The 19,349-nt window shown below is 45.9% G+C and overlaps 1 protein-coding gene across 2 annotated transcripts in view; it reads right to left on the bottom strand.

Annotated features, from left to right (window-relative positions):
- Positions 1–19,349, bottom strand: part of LOC135391321 (uncharacterized) — a 350,713-nt gene that overhangs the window by 132,912 nt on the left and 198,452 nt on the right. For both annotated transcript variants that reach the window (XM_064621554.1, XM_064621555.1), the window contains exon 3: positions 2,673–2,740. In XM_064621554.1, the coding sequence (XP_064477624.1) occupies positions 2,673–2,740 (68 nt within the window). The remainder of the gene's footprint in view (positions 1–2,672; positions 2,741–19,349) is intronic.

Below are 19,349 nucleotides of genomic sequence, written 5' to 3'. Positions count from 1 at the left end.
ATTGACAATAGCCTGCGCAGAACCTCTTTTACGGTATCGTCTCAATGTGCTGTGCGAACTCCCTTTTAGTGTGAAATGCTGACACCATTATTTTGTAGTGTGCTATTTTGTTTTCCCGCTATTTTGATTGAGTGCCCGTGAGTATGTGAGAAATCCCGCTGTGATTCAGGGGTTTGATTCAGAGTGTGTAATAGTTATACAGCTATTGCAATGGAGCTGGTAGCACCCATGGTGGGTTGCTGAAAGCTCCAAGGTTTACTTTATTTTGCTAATTTACTAACTGACTGCGATAGTTTCGATTTTCGTAATCAAAAGACAATAACGGCCCTCAGTGCAAAGCCCCGAAGTATAGCGAAAGATTGCTGTCTTCATTTTCCGACGGCACTGTGCGTTTTCTGTGTGAGCATCACAAACTTTTGCAAAGTGATTCGTCCGTTGGACAACGCTTGGAAACATTCTACAATGCACGGCTCGTCGACTCCTGGCCAAAGACGAGCAGTCTGCAAGTACTGTAAAGTACTTGCGTAGTAAGTAGTGTAAAGTACTGTAAAGTGTCGCAGGGATTCTGCCCTAGGATACCTCTGCTGTCCTGGCAGCCGTCCGCGTCATTTGGAATAGTGCACACTACATTGCGCCGCACAGCAGAAGGCGAACCAGTGGGAACTAGAGATGAAGACTATGGGTGTACGTGCACTCGAATTTGCGTGCGAAGATTGCATCGCTGTCATGAAAATTCTGCTGGAACTCTGTTGTGTTGGAATAACCCGACTGAATAAATGTATGAACGAAGTTGGAGCATGCAAGGGAATGCCTATGTGCACGTGAGAAGAACTGTATTTGCTTGCGATTGAGGAGACACGGAAGGACGCAGGCGCGACGAAGTGGACAATACATACTCAAACTCATCAGTTGACATTTTCGTCACTGCTGGTTTTTGAGCACGTGCTTTCCACTTCGTTCAATGTTCTCTGTTCTTCTACGTCATCTCAAAATCAGGAAATGTTGCGCGTCTCGTAAGAATAAATGCGCTTGATGGCACCATGCTTTTTCGTTTGTTTACAGTTTCCAATGTTCCTTTCAAAAGAGAAACGCGAAAGAGGACGTTTTATTCCTGCCACTCAAAATTTCCGGAAATGTGTTATCTCTAGTCAGGCGCGGTACCCGCGTGCATTTGTTTTCAGCCTCTCTCGGAGGCAGCGTTAGATGGCGCCACGTGATGGAAATGTTCCATTGTAATATTATGGTAGCGATAGCCCGCCATAGTAATACAGTGGACTACAACCGCCATTTCTGTAACTCCAGTTAAGCAGTGATGATCTACACACCGGGGTGATCTACAACCGTCACTTTTGTAACTGCTCTCAAGCGGTCGCTCGTGACCGTCTTCTCGTGCTCATATGCAACATCATTTTGAGGTTGTGTAACTTTGTTCATATTCCGTTTTAGCTATTCCGGACATGTTTCTATCATATAAAACAATATTTCACCTCACACCGCGCCTCTTACGCGACATGGTAGCCTATTTCTTCCATGCATGACAGCATCGCATCGGCTGAATGAGTCTTCGCGCAAGTGTCGATATCACATCCTTGGGAGTGGTCAGCAGTACGAGACTTCATTTGTAAACCTACGTGTCTTGCTGCAAGGTTTCCGGATAGGGGTAATTACTGAGATCAAACATAGTTTACAAAACGACACACAGGGCCATCGATCGCTTTGCAAAATCTCTGGCGCATTTAGAAACGCTGATCGTGGGCGCGGCGATTTTTAGTGGTCACATGCATGTTAACGTTTGCGGCGACGTGCGATCACAACCTGTTCAGAATGCATTGCGTTCGCCCGGCACGCTATCGTATACAGAGTGTTTCAGTTAAATACCCGGGCTAAATAATTTGCGAGCGGGTGCACCAATCGAATAATTTTCTTTTTACAAGTGTCTGTCCGATGCCACCTACAAGCGTCGCGCGTGTTGAGTGGAAGGCGCTCATTATTTAAATAAAATTTTAAATTAGTTTCGTGAGAAACATCACTTTAAAGGTAAGGCGCCGTCGGCATTAAAATGGGTACTATCCCTTTTGGGACCTTCAGTGGACACCTTTTGCGGAAAAATCTGCCACTGAAGCGGGTCATTTGTTGCAGTAATTCATCAGTTTCGGTTTACATATTTTTGTCGTGGCTGGTCGCAGTGAAGCGCAGCAGGACGGTATTTCATTCCCTTATCCACCAATGAATTACGTCCTTTTGCGCTTCGCCGCGACCAGCAGCTACAAAAATTTGTAAACCGAAACCAATCAGTTACTGTAACAAATGACCCGCTTCGGTGGCAGAATTTTTCTTTAAAAGGTGTCCACCGAAGGTCCCAAAAGGGGTAGTACCCTTTTTAATGCCGACGGCGCCCTGTTTTAGAAGTCACGTTTTTCACAAAAGTCATTTGAATTTTTATTTAAATAATGAGCCCCTCGCACTCATTCACACGCTGGGCGGTTGTGGGTGGCATTGGACAGATACTTGTAAAAAGAAAGTTATTCGATTGGTGCACCCGTTCTCGAATTATCTAGCCTGGGTATTTAACTGATACACCCGGTAGATAGTACAGTAGCGACAAAATTTAGCGTCTAAGACTTATTGCACAGATTACGCATGCAAAAAGTGTGGTGACAGGCTCTACTCACTTTCCCTATATTGCAGGACGTTGATGTGCTTCTCGTAGATAACAACGCAACGGAAACACCTCTCTCGGCTGTAAGAGAAAGAAGGGCGTGTTAGCAACGTGCGAAACATGCGTTAGAAACAGCAAACTGCTAGTGAAAATGCACTTCACTTTGCACTTCAAGTTTTTGTGTGGGAGAGATTTACTGAACGAATTTCACATGGGTACTATACAACAAGCACAACACACACACAAGATCAACGATACAGGACGATGCAAAATGCGGCTATTAACAATGAATGATAAATGATCATGGATGGGGAAAAAATATGCACAAAATATGAATACGCTTATGACGGGACACCAGCGATGGTGACGAGACCGCCGACAGCGCGGACAGAACGGCGCACAAACTATTGTAGTTCACTTGTGCACTTCATGTTGCAAATGCACTTCAAGTTGACTTGATTCATCATCTCACAATAAAGTTGTTGTTAATATTAAACGGAACCTCAACGAATCGTAAGCCTGATGTTGGGAAAGTGCAAACCATACTGCATACCATGCTCGTCGTGGCTGAATGTGAAATTAAAATGTCACAAAGCACGCAGTTAGACACTAGGAAACAAGTTACTGCCGTATTACGGAAAACACTTGCATGCGCAACTCATCTATTTCTTCGACAACTTGCATATACCCACTAGAGAAATAAAGAAATACATAGAAGGGAGAGAAAGACAGACAGTGTACCGTTTCCTTTTTTTTGGGGGGGGGGGTAGCAGCAACCCCCCTTGTTATTTTACCAACCAACCAACCAACAAACCAACAAACAAACAGTGTAGGCCGTGTGACAGTCTTGTCAAACAGGAATCGGTGTTTAACGCTGACCTGCAGTACCAGTGGCAGAAAAAACCGCGCTTTCTTTGCTTGTTTTATTTTTCCTTGTGTTTTTTTTTCATTTGTGTGTCACAAGAAACTGCGTGTTGGGTTGACTTGAGAGAATGTTGACATTTTTTATCATACTGGATTATGTAGTTAACAGTGGCCTGTACGGTGTGTCGTTTCAGTGCTACGGGTTTCAGTGAGCCTACAAAAACTCATTGTGCCGCTTTTTTTTTGTTTTATTTTTTTTCTTTTTTTCTGGTGTAACCCATATGGACGTAAATATGACCCTCGATGACTGTGAACCAATACTTACGTATCCAAATGCGTTTCGACTCGTTTAACATGTAAATGAATTTTTCCTGCGGTTGTCGTAAAAGTCGTCCGGAGGGGAATCGCAGACACGGCAGCTGAACTGAAGGTATGATGTGAATACTGGGTGCCTGAAATACATGTAACCAGAATATTTCGTTTCGAAACAGTCGGAAACATTAGAAAATGAATGTAATCGGATTTTGCAGCCGAATCAGCACTTCCGTCTCAATTGGGGAACAGTGTGCTACCGACGTCACGTGCAGTCGGCTATGAAGGCAGGCTGTTCTTCACAAAATGTGGTCTTTCGACTCGCAATCTGCTACCGACCAGGCGCTAGAAACGTCTACGTTCATGATTCGGCAGTATCGCATTGCAGCCGACCTGGCGACGCCGTCAGCTGAGCGATTGGAAATCTCGCCGGCAATGCCGATTACGTCACCGGAAGAGGCGAAGCAGGGAAAGGTCATTTCAACCGGAAGCTGGCAGTTAGTTTCGAATTCGTTGTTTTTGATGTTTTATGATAAAACACGAACGATCGAATTTTGCTAAACTTTTTGCGTTTTCTTCTTAGAAGCCATCCCCAGGCAGTTAGTTTCGAATTCGTTGTTTTTGATGTTTTATGATAAAACACGAAAGAATTTTGCTAAACTTTTTGCGTTTTCTTCTTAGAAGCCATCCCCAGGCAGTTAGTTTCGAATTCGTTGTTTTTGATGTTTTATGATAAAACACGAAAGAATTTTGCTAAACTTTTTGCGTTTTCTTCTTAGAAGCCATCCCCAGGCAGTTAGTTTCGAATTCGTTGTTTTTGATGTTTTATGATAAAACACGAAAGAATTTTGCTAAACTTTTTGCGTTTTCTTCTTAGAAGCCATCCCCAGGCAGTTAGATTCGAATTCGTTGTTTTTGATGTTTTATGATAAAACACGAACGAATTTTGCTAAACTTTTTGCGTTTTCTTCTTAGAAGCCATCTCCAAGCGGATGTCCTGTTAACTTTATAATTCCGGATTCCTAGCGGACACAACCTTTACAGCCATAACAGCCGTAGCCGGTCCCATTCGAGAGCTCGACTTCATTTCGTGTTGACGAGCAGTAGCAACATGCGTTCTCCTTTGCTGGTTTTCCTTTCATACCGAACCAATTGATATATCTGTGACTTCCATCACATAGGTCGCGACCAGACTCAACGGATATGATGCTCACTCAGCCTGGGCTTAGCCTTCCCGTGGCACAAGTATTGGTAGTACCGCTCAGCGCAGTTTGGCACATCTTTGTGTGACGGAATGGCTTTCGTCTACAGTTATGAAGTCTATCGTGCACACATAAGAAATACACACAAGCACGCAACAAAAGAATTGTGTACTGGGTCCACACCGTGAGACGTTACGCACTCTCAGAAAAAAGGGCGTGAAAAGGTCGTAACTTCTATGGTTACTACCTAGGTCAACATGGCATCTGACGAAAGGGTGTAAAGGGACGGTTACCTTGCCTGGTACCGCATCTTTGTAGGTACACAGCGCAAACTATGTGTAACAGCTGTTATTACAGCCACGGAAGCACTTTCAGGGAGTGTTGCTTTCCCAGCATTGACAGTGCAGTGGACATTGAGCGCACTGTGTACAATGAAGATAACTGCAACTAAAAATTGTTTTGCGAAGACAGTTAAGAAGCAAGCGAGCTGGTGAAGTCGATGCATAATGCGAAACCGATTCACCTCTGCGATTCACCTCCGCTGAGGCGACATAGTGCCTTATTGCGCATTGGGAACGGATGAGGGGACGATGATGGGGAGAGCACTTTCAGAGATCCGTCACCAGACCAGTGGAGCGCAAGAACTCCGCAAGAAGACGAAGGCCTTGCATCTGGTGGGAAGCGTTCGGCCACGGTCCGAGAATCTTCGTGAGGTTGAACGGCCGTTTGTCAATACATTGCGTAGAAACTTTCATCAGTGTACGCTCCTGATGATATTGCCCACAAGCTAGGATGACGTGGCAGAGGTCGCCATGCACTCCACAAGTGGGGCAGAGGGAAGTCGAGGTTACGCCGAGACGGTGTTTAAAGGCAGGTGTAAATGCAGTGTATACGGCCTCATGCGGTGTCATCAGGAACGTTATCAACAACTGCGGAAAACGGCGGGCCAAAAAGCTCCGTTTCAAGTCTCCTGCACTGGAACTTTTTTTCGAATTCACTCTGAGATCACCAAGCCTGCGACTGAAGCGGTCTGTTTGCTTTGACATTGAAGGCACCAGTCTTACAAATCTACTATGCAGGGTTTGCTAAGAAATTTGGTAGGAATGTACGAGTAATATCAATCAAGTAAAAATCACTCGCCGGGACAGGTTTAGAGTCATCAGTAAAGATGACGAAAGCGACACAGAGACAGACGGGGAAGGTCGAACGTTCAACATCTTATCGGTTTGAGAAAATTTATTAGACGACTCATACTATAGTGCACACTACGAGTACTAATACTAATATTAATACACACTAATACATTAGTTGGAATTAGTTATAATGTCATCTGATCTTATGATTAATAAAGGGTGAAGTTCACTGACTGTCTTTGTGTGACTTTTGTTGTCTTCGCTGTTGTCATGTGCCTACCGGCCAGCTAGTCTCTTAGTAAGAGAGTCATTGGCAGTTACAAGCCAGTGGCAACAGTTTTCTATCACTAACGGCTGTTTACACCAACGCCGATTAACATTTCAACCGAGATGAACATTCTCTAGTAACTTGAATTTAACGCTTAACTCTGCTTCACTATTAGTTATTGTCACTGAAGCATTCGTCACAACTAACGTTTGTAAAAAACAATGAGTGCGAACTTCAAGTTTTTAGCAACCCTTTATCTCGGTTCAAAGCTAACCAGCGTTGGTGAAACGGGGCCTAATTAACGTATGATAAACTGCACGAGTACAGAGCCCAATGATAACACCACCACCGTTCATGAAGCTTGGGTCGACTATTTTTTTTTATTTTTCTCTTTTGCTGGGCGGCCACGCCGGCCGCACCGCAACCCCAGATGGGTAAACACAACGCCTATCCTTTAAAGCCACTTCCCAGCCACAGTGCCACTTCACAGGCTTGACTCGCGGCTGTCTCTGAACGACGCATTCATATTATGCACTGAAATAAGACTGAATTGAATTGAAAGCGCCACCTGTAGTTGTATCGCTGCTAAGCAACGCCCTAGTTTCGTTCCTGTCATTTGCTATGCATATCTATATATTCAACGTTGGGGTTCCCAGACACATTAAGTAGCAAAGACGTTTGCAGTGTTCGACCATCGTAAGAAACAACAACAGATAGATAATGATGGTGACATGAGGAGTAGAGGTACACCCGGGTAGATGTTCGATACGAGATGGGAATGTAATGAATGGAACGCCCACGCGGGCATCGTAGAGTACAACAACAACAGATACATGATGGTGATGATGACATGATGTGTTTCACCGCAGAAGTTGTGGTACGTATAAGGTACGCAAAGGCCGCACGCTATGTAAACTCGACGGAACAGGGAACTCGACGACACAAGCCTAGAATGCGGTCCTAAAATACAGATTCCATATCACTGCTCGCTATCAAGTTGACAAGCGCTGATAACGCCGCATCTCTCTCCTTGGGTTCTCATACACCTAGCACCTTGACTACATCGATGGTCCTATTGTCCAAGCGGTCTAGAGCAACAACAACAACATATATATTGTGATGATGAAGTGGGGAGGTTTTCCACTCTAGGAGTGGAACGCTACCCCATAGCTAGGGGTCTAATATGAGTGGTGACAATGATCAGTGATGACGATGAGTGATGACGGGAATGATCGAAGTGGCGATGACGATGCTGGACGTGATCGTGGTGGTGGGAGTGTCCGAGGGCGCTGCTGGGGTCATAGTGAGTCCTTTAGGCCTGTCGCCTCAAAGAAGTCAACCACGTGACGTAAGGCCGCCCTGGAGTCGGCCGTGGTGTCCCAAGGGCCGAGGATGGTCGACAAGTTGAAAGGGCGGCAGCCAAGGGTGGCAAGCTGCGACTTCAGTGTACGCCTCTCGTTGACATAGGTCCGGCAGCGGAGGAGTATGTGCTCAACGTTGGCAAGTACGCCACACTCGTTGCACATAGGGCTAGCCTCACAGCCTAGCTGGTATCGATAGGACGGAGTGAAGGCCACATTCAGACGTAGCCTGTGGATGAGTGACTTCAGAGGGCGAGGAAGCTTTGCAGGCAGTCGGTATGACAGCGTTGGGTCTACATTCCCCAAAGAGGACATAGTTGGAATGTCGTGTTGCCACTGTAGGGTAGACCAGGAATCGGACAAATGCCTGAGGAGGGATCTTCTGTCTCCTCTCGAGAGTATAATGGGCATAGAAGGTCGTTGTTGGTGTGCAGCGGCAGCGTCGGCCTCGTGGTTCCCAGTTATTCCGCAATGCCCTGGAACCCACTGAAAGGCAACGTAGTGGGAGCGATCTTGTAGGGACTTCAGGGCGCACAGGGTGTCTATCACCACTGAGGCAAGGGAACCGCGGATGCCCATGTTTTTAATGCACAGGAGAGCTGCTTTGGAGTCTGTGTAAATTACCCAGTGCCGCGGTTCACAGTCTTCCGCATATGTCAAAAATAACAAGGTAGCATAAAGTTCAGCGGATGTCGATGAGGTACGGTGAGATAGACGACACCCACGTGTAACAGACTGTGATGGAATGGCAAAGGCTGAAGATGAAGTGTCCCTGGTCGACGATCCATCCGTGTATACAGCGGTACTGTTGCGGTATTGAGCCTCGACGAAGTCAAGGGTAAGTTGCCTAAGAATAAAATCAGGATAGTTCTTTTTGTTGTTCTTGAGACCGGGGATGGAGACAGTGACAGACGGCGATGGCAACGTCCATGGAGGCACTTTGGGTGCCGTCTGGTCGACTATGAATTTGGGGATATGAGGTCTGAATGATGTCACAGCAGCATGAACCGTCGCGTTCCGTCTAGCGTGAAGCTTGCGAATCAGAGTGTGACGGTTATGATGGGCACGTAGACGCAGATAGTGGCGTGCAGTTTCCCGAGTACGGATAACCTCAATGGGGATGTCCCTGGCCTCAGCCACTACTAGACGGGTTTCAGCGCCTCGTGGGACCCCAAGACATACCCGAAGGCTGCGCGCTAGCATGGCTCGAATCCTTTGAATCAGGGTCTGAGGAAGTCCGTGTAGGACGGGAAGGCTGTACATCACTGAGCCACGAACCAGGGCATTGTGCAGCATGAGGAGATCCTTCTCGTCTCGCCCCCATCTCATACCTGCGAAGTGACGCAGACTAGAGCAGACTTCAGTGTAGCTCTCTGGGATGCATATCTTGTGCAGTGCATAACAATGTGTTCCGTGTTTTCCGCAGATGCACACGCTGGACAGTTTGCTGAACTAGCCCTGCCGACTTGATGGAGAAACTGTTGACCATACGAAACGTGAAGGCGAAACCGATGCAAAGGTGTTTGTATAGGTAGCGGTATGCTGGACGGAACACGGCATTTCAGCTCCGGGTCAATCTGATGAAGCTAGGATGAACGTCTGTCGACTTGTAACCATTGCCTTCTGCATATGTCTTCTGTCAGCAATTTTAACAGGTGTTTCACATCTGACCTGGAATATGTCACCGGGTGTTCCGTTGACGGTATAGGTGCGCTATATCTGCTATCTCATCTGCAGCTTCATTACCCCGTATGCCAATATGTCCAGGGACCCACTGAAGCAATATGTCGTGGTCAGTATCCACTGCTTTCTTGTGTGCGATGAAAGCAGTAGATACTCAAATAAATGAATATGAAGTCACTCACTATTTCAAAATTTATTGGTCCGTTTACACAGCGCATTCCTCCACACATCTTTCCAAACGGCCATAAAGGGCGATCATTAAGATCTGGTACACAATATAAAATCCCTTTTTGTAAAACAGAATGCGGGACGTGTACTAGGAATTATATTGTTCCCCATGAGCTTAACCAAGTATCTGGTCCACTAAAAAACTGGAATATGTGTCAAGCGTGAAAGAATAAATAGAAAAGTGGCTGTTGAACTCGTTATGACTCTCCTATAGCCTTAATATTCTATGTTCACTATGCCTATACTAGTATGTTTTTGCAACTTATCAGTTGTTTGTGTATTATGTGATCCTGTTGTACTATAGACGAGCATACAGTGACCTGATTTTTTTTAGTTATGTCAAAAGAATCTGGCAAAATTGTAAATTGTGGAGCTGTTGTCTGCAACCTGCAAACAAGTCAATTGGCTTAAGCAGGCGTTATAGAATTGTACACTTACGTTGACAAAATGAAGTTATTATTATTATTACTCTTACTATTATTATTATTGTTATTATTATTATTATTCGCACTAGTCCTATTACACACAGATTGTTTCTCCAGCGTCACGTCCTGAACGTGTCCTGATATTTCTCGTCATTACACGTCTTATCATAACGAAGAGACACACAGATGGAGAAGAAAAGCCAGACGCCTTATCCTTTCTATCACATTGAGCTCCCGTGTCCTGTTATCATCTCCTTAAAACAAACCTCCGGACAACTGCTTAATCAAGGCAGCTTAAGTTGTTGACGCTGTTGAGGGACCTTCGTGACAGGTCTCCAGCATCACATTCTTACCGCACAGAGGACGACAATGACAACGTCACTCGGGCCTATCGATTCCATCCGAGCGACGTCTCAGCATCGAACGTCCCCAACAGTCACCACAGACCACAGGGGACGGATCGGATGCGACCCTCGCTAAGCCCGGATTTTCCCGTAGAAAAGGATTCCCCGAGGGACGCCTTCGAAATTGCCGTCGGGATCTTCGATCGGCGACGCTTTCTTAAAGCCACGCCACATATCCCTGCCAGACAGGACTGTCACCTCTGCGACGAGCTGTTTCTTGCAAAGACGCCGTTACTTTCTGCTCCTTCAGACGCCAGAAGAAAGGAAAGACCGGGAAAGTGGCGGGGATTTTCTGGAGCGACGGGGGCGCTATATGCTTTAGTTTGGCTCCTAGTCAAGTCTCTGGTGCGAGAAACGCGCCAGAAACAAAGAAATGGGTTGTGGGGATGGGGAAACGTGTTTCTGCCGAAATTGCTCCGCCGCTCTGTGCAATATCAGTTTTAGGGGCCGCGAAGGAGACATAGATTTGAAGTTGCGTTTGGCTCAGAGTGAGGTAGGGAAGCAACAGAATTGTTTTCTACGAAGTCTAGTGCTGCGCAGTGACACGGCAAGACCTGAAGTGGGACGCCCCGTAGTTTCATGCGCATAATCCATTAGGATATATGCTTCGCAACCGAGCCATCAGCTTATTAAAGGTCCCAAGGGAAGCTCCGCGTCCCTCACATTATTTTTGTGGATACGAAATCTCGAAGGCACACCAACTTTACCGCATAGGGCTGTTGCGGCAAACTTTGCACAGCGCCATTCCGGGCCCTAGCGGGCACTGATCCAACAGTAGGTAGTTTCATCTTCTGCATGGTGTTTCAAGTGATTCAAGCCAAGGCCCAAGGAAAGCTACAAAACTTGTAGAAAATACCCCCCCTCCAAAAAAAAAAAAAAAAAAAACGGGGTGCATCTTGCCACGTGCGAAGAACTCGAGACCGCGTATTTGAAACGCCGTCGTCGTCTGCTAAACTACAGCGCGTTGCACATTTTGGGGCGCTGACGTCACTGCTCACCCACGCCACCTGGCCGAGAGAAACATGTCTATACGAGCTTGGCAGTTACTTCATAGCATTTTGTTTGAAGAGGTGAAGTTTGATAATATGATAATGAGTCAGGTCAGACAATGTCAGTTTGATAATGACAGATAATATCAATGATGCGAAGGATGTCCTTCCTGGCGTGTATCGTTCGAAGATCTTTGTGGGTAAAAAGAATACATTAAAGATGTGGAAGCCTTAATCCAAATTTGCGCAGTCATGCAGAGCGATGTGCCGATACGGAACGCGCTTTTCGCGTGACGTGAACCGCTGCCTGCTCTGGTTTGCGTAATGAAAGCATTCACGCAAAGGTGTTCTCAGTCCTTCAGGGAAAAAAGGCGCATGCTTCACGCTCGAAGAAAACAAACAAAAGCCGCTCAAAAGTTCAGCAAGGGTTGTCTTATGAGATCTTATGTTATAATAACTGTCCAGAGAAACCTTGTGGTGTGGCTTCGTTTACCCTTGTTGACCTCGCCTGCTTGTGGGAAACCCGTCATTCGTCAACAATGTCTTTAAAAAATCCGCCGGTAATTATAAGTCCGCTTCGGACATATTAGTGTGAAGGTGCCGACGTCAGTTATACGTATATGTCAAAGTACAACGCTTTGTCGTGTGCTGATTTTAAATTTAAACAACATAATATGCGCCGCTTTGTTTAATATTAGCAAACATGGCAAGTAGGAAGGTGTACTGCGCGTCTCACATTTTTGTGCGTTTCACTGCCCTGTTGGTTCAATCATCCACACGCATTTCCTTTGCACCAGACACATCGACAACAAAAACACGTGATGGCCGATTTGGAAGACGAGAGGGAACCTCCCTTTCGCGATTGCTCCTCCGGATCTATGAAAGTACCAATTGCCAAAGCTAAATTGGAAACAAGCTCCGACACAGTTCTGCAAAGGAAGGTACTGCGAGACCTTGTTACAGAAACGGCACAAAAATCCAATATAAAATCGCAATCTTATGCCAGCAATACGCTTAACGTCACGAACAGTCGCGTTTCCTTTCTAGGCAAGAAATATTGCCTCAGTTACTGCGAGAACTCAGAGCCCAATGCCTCGAGCCCTTATGCGAATGGAGCTCACGCAAGAGGCTAAAAGGGAACACAATAAGACCGGGTTGTTATTGGCAAGCCACGGTCTCGCTCGGGTTTCGTGGAATGAAACCACAAATTCAGCCCTAATATGCTGACAGAATCCAGCAGGTAGGCATGACAAACATGTGTCGCAGATCCGTATTTCTTAGACGTGTCTCATCTTGTATGTAAAGTTGTTTTCTTTTTTATTCCCGCCTTAGCGCCATGAAGCAATTGTTGCTGTGAGTTGCATACAGACGTGGGACAGATGGAGAGGGGCCAGCAGGAAGGAGGAGACGGGGAGATTAGTATGTGTGCCGGGCCGCCTTCAGGGGAAACTGCACCCGGCATCCGGGTATGTCTGCCGGAAAAACACAGGGAGGACCTTAGACACCACTGTCGAGGGTGGGATTCAAACCCGTTACCTGCCAGTGTTCAGCACGATCTTGGCTAACACGAACCAGCGGACGCTTTAACACACTCGACCAATGATGAACCTAGAGTGAACTGGTGAGGAATATTTGGCACGCTTTTCGATGCAGAAAGAATGACAACTTCCAAAGGCTCACTCCAAAAGATGGTCATTTCGAGAGGTCGGTTCTGTTTTCACCGTCAACTTCAAAGGTACTTTACCGGTGGTGTTAAAAGAGAAGTTCGCGGTTAACACTCTGGAGGCTAACATTGCACAAAATGCTATACCGTCATTACTCCTGATTTGTGGAAAGTGTGGGGCGAACGCCTTTTTGTGACAAATAACGTAGCTGCGTATGTGTCACGAAAGGAGTACGTCTCGGGTCTTCAAGAACAGGGAAGAACACGATGCCATTTGAGATGATGGGCGGCTAGGAGCGTCTTATATCCAAAACGCACTGATACAGGATCCAGATCGCGTGCAATTGTGATTATGCACAGGGTTCGAGCAGTGATTTCCACAGAAATTCACTGCTGGGGGGGTGCCGAGCTTTCAAGGGCGGGTGGGGGGGTATACTTGGTGAAGGTTCCACTTACGGAATTTTTGTTGGACACGGAAAGAATCGTGGCACAATTGTGATATGTCTGCACACCTTTCCCGTTTTATTTGTACATGTTGTTACGTTAGAACATAGTACATCAGAATATAGGATATTGCTGCCGATTAGATTATAGACTGGGTCCATAATCGCACGACTGACAACGAAAAAAGACTAGCACCTTGTCTCACGAAGCTCAATGAATACCTAGCGACCAAAGGTGAAAACCATGGACGAAAAAAGCAGAATACCTTGCTTGATTGAGTTGGGCGCAAATGGTTCTTGATGATCCACATTGAGTTTGCGTGCCTGCACGCATTTTTGCTCGTACGTGCGCAATATATGCATTGAACAGTCACTTTCAAATGATTCTGGACAAATGCATGGTACGATCATCTGCATGGCTGTGGTCCTACAGCGTAAGTTTGACAGTACAGGATGTAATTCGCTGCGCCGAACTCACTACCAGAACGTGTTGGTGGCCGAGCTAGGTGGAGTCACCTGAGAAATTTCAGGGGGGGGGGGGGTTGCAAAAATGCAGGGAGGGTGTACACCACTTACTCGTTACTTTTTCGTGCAACTTTGCCAAAGTAACTTAAGCTAAGTTCCAAGTTACTTTTAATTCGCAATTCCCTCACTTACACATAGTTTCTTGCTTTCTCTCCAGTTCGTTTATGGCATTTTATGCCATAAAACGTGATATTCAATCACTAACAGTATTCCATTCAGGGAGTAAGAACGCTGCCATTGAAATGAAGCTGAACCATTGCGCGCCCACAGGGAGTAAGATGCAAAGCGTTCGAATTGTGGCACATAAACGAAAAAGATCTAAGCATGTTGCACTCCTCCGCAGGTCTACCTCAAGGTGGTCTAACTCAACTGCTCACACGCGCTGCACCTGTATATTGCTATTTTGTGTCCGAAGTAACTTGGAAGTAACTCGTTCTTTTTTGCAAATAACTCCGTAATTGCGAGTTACATTTTAGGTTGAAGAACTTCGTTACTAACTTACTTACATTTTTCACACTGTAACTTAACTTGTAACGAGTTCTTTTTGACGGGTAACTTGTCGATCTATGATTATGCAGCGATTGTGATCGTTCTCAGGTGCGGACAAAGCGAGCCTCGGCGACAGAGATCAACAACGCAGACACGTGTCCCCCGTTCGCGAACATGATTACACACTTCGAGGAGGGTTGGCGCAGGCGCAGTGGCTTCCTTTCACTGCGTTTCTCGCTACTCGCACTGCCGGTTCCGGGTTGGCAAGATAGCGGCGGTGACAGTGGCCCGCACGAAGAAAACAACATCGACAAACGCCGAAACAGATGAAATCGCATTTGTATTAATGTGAATTTCTTTCAAGTAGACATCCTGGACCAGTGTTTTCTTTTAATTTGAAACTTCTGGAAGCATTGTGCAAAGCGTCCACCAGACGGCTGCAAATGAAAACGAAGATCACGAACGTGAAGTGCGGACGGTACGGCGTGACCATCAGGATTGCGCCGACCAGGATTGCCGACCGATCCAGATTGTCTGTGACAGTGCGTTTTGGGTATTATGTGCTGCAGAGCTGTTTTAAGAGTGCGTTTTAAGACAGGAGAGATGACGCCTGTTTCTACTGTTCACGCAGAGTTGTATACATGAGTTAAGTGCAGACATTATGTGCAAAAATTTGGTTCAAGGCAGTATGTTGTGGTTTTGTGGAAAGACCTGAAAACCGAACGACGTGTTCATAGCAGGTTTCGGTTTCGCCGAGCCGCAAGCAATGGCTAGCGCGCCTTCACTAATGTCCCAGAGGAGCGCGCTCGAGAGGTAAAGGTGATTGAGGACTGTTTTAAGACGTTATACACGGAATGAGGAAGCTTTGTCACGATTCGATGGCTTGGATATTCGAAAGGGGAAAAACCGAAAGCTGCTTACATGGACATCATGCCAACGAATGTGTTAGCTACATAATTCAGTTATAAATATTGTAATAATGTAGCAGGTGCGCGCAGACGTACAGCACAGCTGCCACAGGGAAATCTTGCGGTACTTCCTTCCCATACGGTACTACGACGTGCACGGTACTATAATATTGCAAGCTCATGTTGTACTTTTGCTGTTCATTCACCGATCCATCCGGGAGCACCAGGACGCTACCACCGCCTGTCTGAAGCTTCCGTTCCGGTGCCCGCTCCTTCATGGGCACAGAGACATCGGCTCACTTCATAATATTAGTCAACCCTATCTCTCTAAACCACGCATCACTACATCTACATCGCACTGCAGGACGATGTTCCCGCATTCTGAACACGAGAAGTAGCCCGAGAAAGGCAAACAGGTATCCAGGCAAAACGAAATGATGAGAATAACCCGGATCTACCCCATTTCCCGGAGATCCACGCGGCATAAAATATGAACACACTTCTTGGTAATACTGCCTGTGCGCGTGGGCTCGCACCGAGTGGACCACGGGAGAGGTATTTGTTGTAGTGATATTGATCTGTCAGGACAGTTGAGACGTGGTCGTTCGTGGAGGCGCGTGTCCCAAGGGATTCCTCTCCTTCTATTGAAGATGTGGTTGTCGCCCAGCCCCCTGCAGTCTGCTGACTCAAGAGCAGGAATAAGTGATGCTTGCTTGCCATTACGCAGAACGCAGTGGGAGCACGCATGCGGTTGAACAATGAATACTGACAGCTGTGGACTCTAGCGTCACGCATAGGATTCCATTGTGTCAGTACAGTTGCGGGTGTTGCGGCATTTATGGTTGGATGGTATGAGGGGTTAGTTTGAGGGCTGCAAAGTAGGTCATAGCTGTATACACATACATGTTAAAATGTCACTTAGAAGTAGAACAGTTCTGTAACGCAATGCCTGTCGTGCTATATGTAAGAACAAGCGCGGAAGATAAAAACAAATAGGCATTCATGAAAAGGTCTCAGAAATGTCAAGTACGTGCACCTGAAATATCCCCACCGGAGAAAGGCGGAACCTTGATGTGCGACAACAGTTGGAAGACAAAAAAAAAAAAAAAAGACCAGAAAACGTTTACTGTAAACGTATTTTTATTCGCGATGTATTAATTTTCGCGAATCGCATTTGAGAAGTTGTTCGCGAGTATTTAATTTCGCGATTCCTGGTCTGTTTCCTTCCGCGGGATCAGTGTCAAGCTGTGTTCGCGAGTACAATTTTTCGCGATTTTTTAGCGGACGCGAAATTCGCGAAAATTAATACACCGCGAATAAAAATACGTTTACAGTATTCTTTTCTCGTTTCTTTCACGAATGAAGTACTGGTGTTCCATCGAAACGCGCACGAGCAGTATTCTAGATCGCCCGTATATCGGTCTGGCTGAAAGTTTGGTTTCGTATCTTGTAGGGGGCGTTCGAGATCGTGGGTGTTACTTGACGTTTGCGATGACAGCTGGCGGCGTTTTCCACCTTCTGAAGAATACACTGCACGCATCGAATACAACAAACTTTCTTTCTTTTTTCGTGTTAGCGCCGTGAAGCAACTGTGGCTATGAGCGGCGTACAGACGTGGACAGATGGAGAGAGGACAGCAGGAAGGAGTGGGGGATAGGGGGGAAATACAACGAACTGGTGTTAATTTGTCAGTCTGAACTTGCTTCGGGTCTTATTGTGTCCGAGGGTGCTATGATATTTTATTGCCACTTTGACATGGTGTAAAGGTGTCGTGTATTTTTCGACTCATCCAGTAGAACATGTCTCGAATCCGTGACAGCAAAGCGAGACAACTGTGACACACTCCGCTTGCAAGTCGTGCGTTTAAGACACCAGAAGGTTTGTGGTTCGACGATCTGTTGAGAATCTCTTGTCTCAAACAATAATGTCAGATCATTCCAACGCAATCGAAAAGTTGTGGATTGCTTTATCAGGGTAAGATTTCCTGAGGCTTTCGTGTTTGCTGTTTATTTTCCCTCACATTACGCTCTAAAAGCAGAACTTCGCCTCACAAAACTCTCAAAACCAACAAACGCTCAGACTGATATCGCTTTGTCTCCTAAGGACGAGGGGCGTACACAAATTTTGTAACAGTATCCAGTATGATCCACAGTATAGACATTCATTCATCCTGTACATACATCACCTCCAACCCTTCATCATTTCACCCTTCATCCCTTTCTGACTGTAGTCGTGACGATGCCCACTCTCGTGTGGCAAACACCGGCGCGAGCAGTCTTCCGTGATCATTGCAAGCAATGTTCCCTCTGGGTCTGCCTGAATGATAGCCCCCTCTGTATAGGGTGAGGACAACCGTGTGGTCTGCTACGGATTTACGCCATCTTTGAAGACCAAGTGCAGCACGCACTGCGCTGACAGAGGTGTATCAATGTCACGGAATAGACAGAATGAACCCGAACTCCGCAGCTCTTCAAGCGATAAAAGATGGTGCCTAATTCCACGCATTATTTCCGAACGCGGGGAGGCGCTCGCGTGCCCTTGGAGACCTTAGCCTTGACAGTGCATTATTTTACGAAACTTTTCGTCAAAACAATGGTGCACAAAAATTATTACAGATTGCAGATCCACATGTTGTACGCTGAAGACTGCTTCATTTATTTATTTTTTTCGTATTTCTTCGCATTCCTTTCGCGGCCAGGTGACACATTTTATGCAATGACGTCGAAGGCACCCATGTTTGTCGGCATTGTGCATGTGTGTGTTGTTGCAGGTAATTCTAATCCTGAATGTGCCAAGTCACTGAATTACAGAGTCGCATTATTGTTCATTTATCGAACGCAACGTACGTATTCATTGTTTGCCTGCGTGTAACTATAGCTGTGTTTAAGAAATAATTGAGCATTTAGTTCATTTAGTTCCGAACATGTCGAATTGTACTCAAAGTTCTTGAAGGAAAGATAGTTCTTGTAAAAAGTTTCGGCTTACAATGATGTTTAGATCTCACAGTGATGTTCATATAGCCCATAAGAATGAGTCTGCAGTAATTACGTTTGCGAAATTCCCAGTGGAGCGTTCAAAATATCGATGCAATTGCTGTGTTTCGGTTGTTACATTTCTGGTGAATTAAGGCTATAAATTCTCAGGAGTATTAACCTTTACGAGTTTGCTCTTAGCTGCAGTTTGATTTAACGGCGACACTATAGGTATATAGGTGGCGCCATAGCCTGTCGGTTCCATGACGCCAAAACTGTTCCATGGCGTGCGCGACCTTTGAAGTTGTCAAGCTTTGGATAATGCTTAGGGTTCTGCGTTTTCGAGTATTACTATTTTTGAGATTCGGGTGATTTTCGAAAGGAAATTCGGGTTAGAATCTGCATGTTCTGTCACGTGTTTTGTGTTTTCGGGAGTTTCCGAGTGACACTAAAATCGTGTGAGTCAAGCTGCAGAGATGATTGCAGGGGTGGGTAAACAATTGAATTCCGATAGGAGTTCAACAAAAGCCGGCCTTTGGTACTACCTTGGAGGTGACTGACAGGAGGGCCTTGTTTAAGAGTTAAGGTTTAAAACGTGGTTCTTCCCTTTCGTGGCTCACTGTGAAGCCACATGACGTTGAAAGACCTCGTGGAATTCGGGAAGAAGTCGGGTTATGTCCGAATTTCTGAAAATTAGTTCGGGGTTCAAATATCGTGAAAATCGGGTTCAACCCGAAAACGAAGGACCCTATGAACGCTTTATGTCAGCTATTCTTGAGAAACTCTGTCATCTACCAAAACAATTATGGAGTGTTTAGTAG

The sequence above is a fragment of the Ornithodoros turicata genome, chromosome 4 (assembly GCF_037126465.1).
Source record: "Ornithodoros turicata isolate Travis chromosome 4, ASM3712646v1, whole genome shotgun sequence".
NCBI lineage: Eukaryota > Metazoa > Arthropoda > Arachnida > Ixodida > Argasidae > Ornithodoros > Ornithodoros turicata.
The sequence above is the reverse complement of the archived record's forward strand: the minus strand, read 5'-3'. Positions and strand labels throughout refer to the sequence as shown.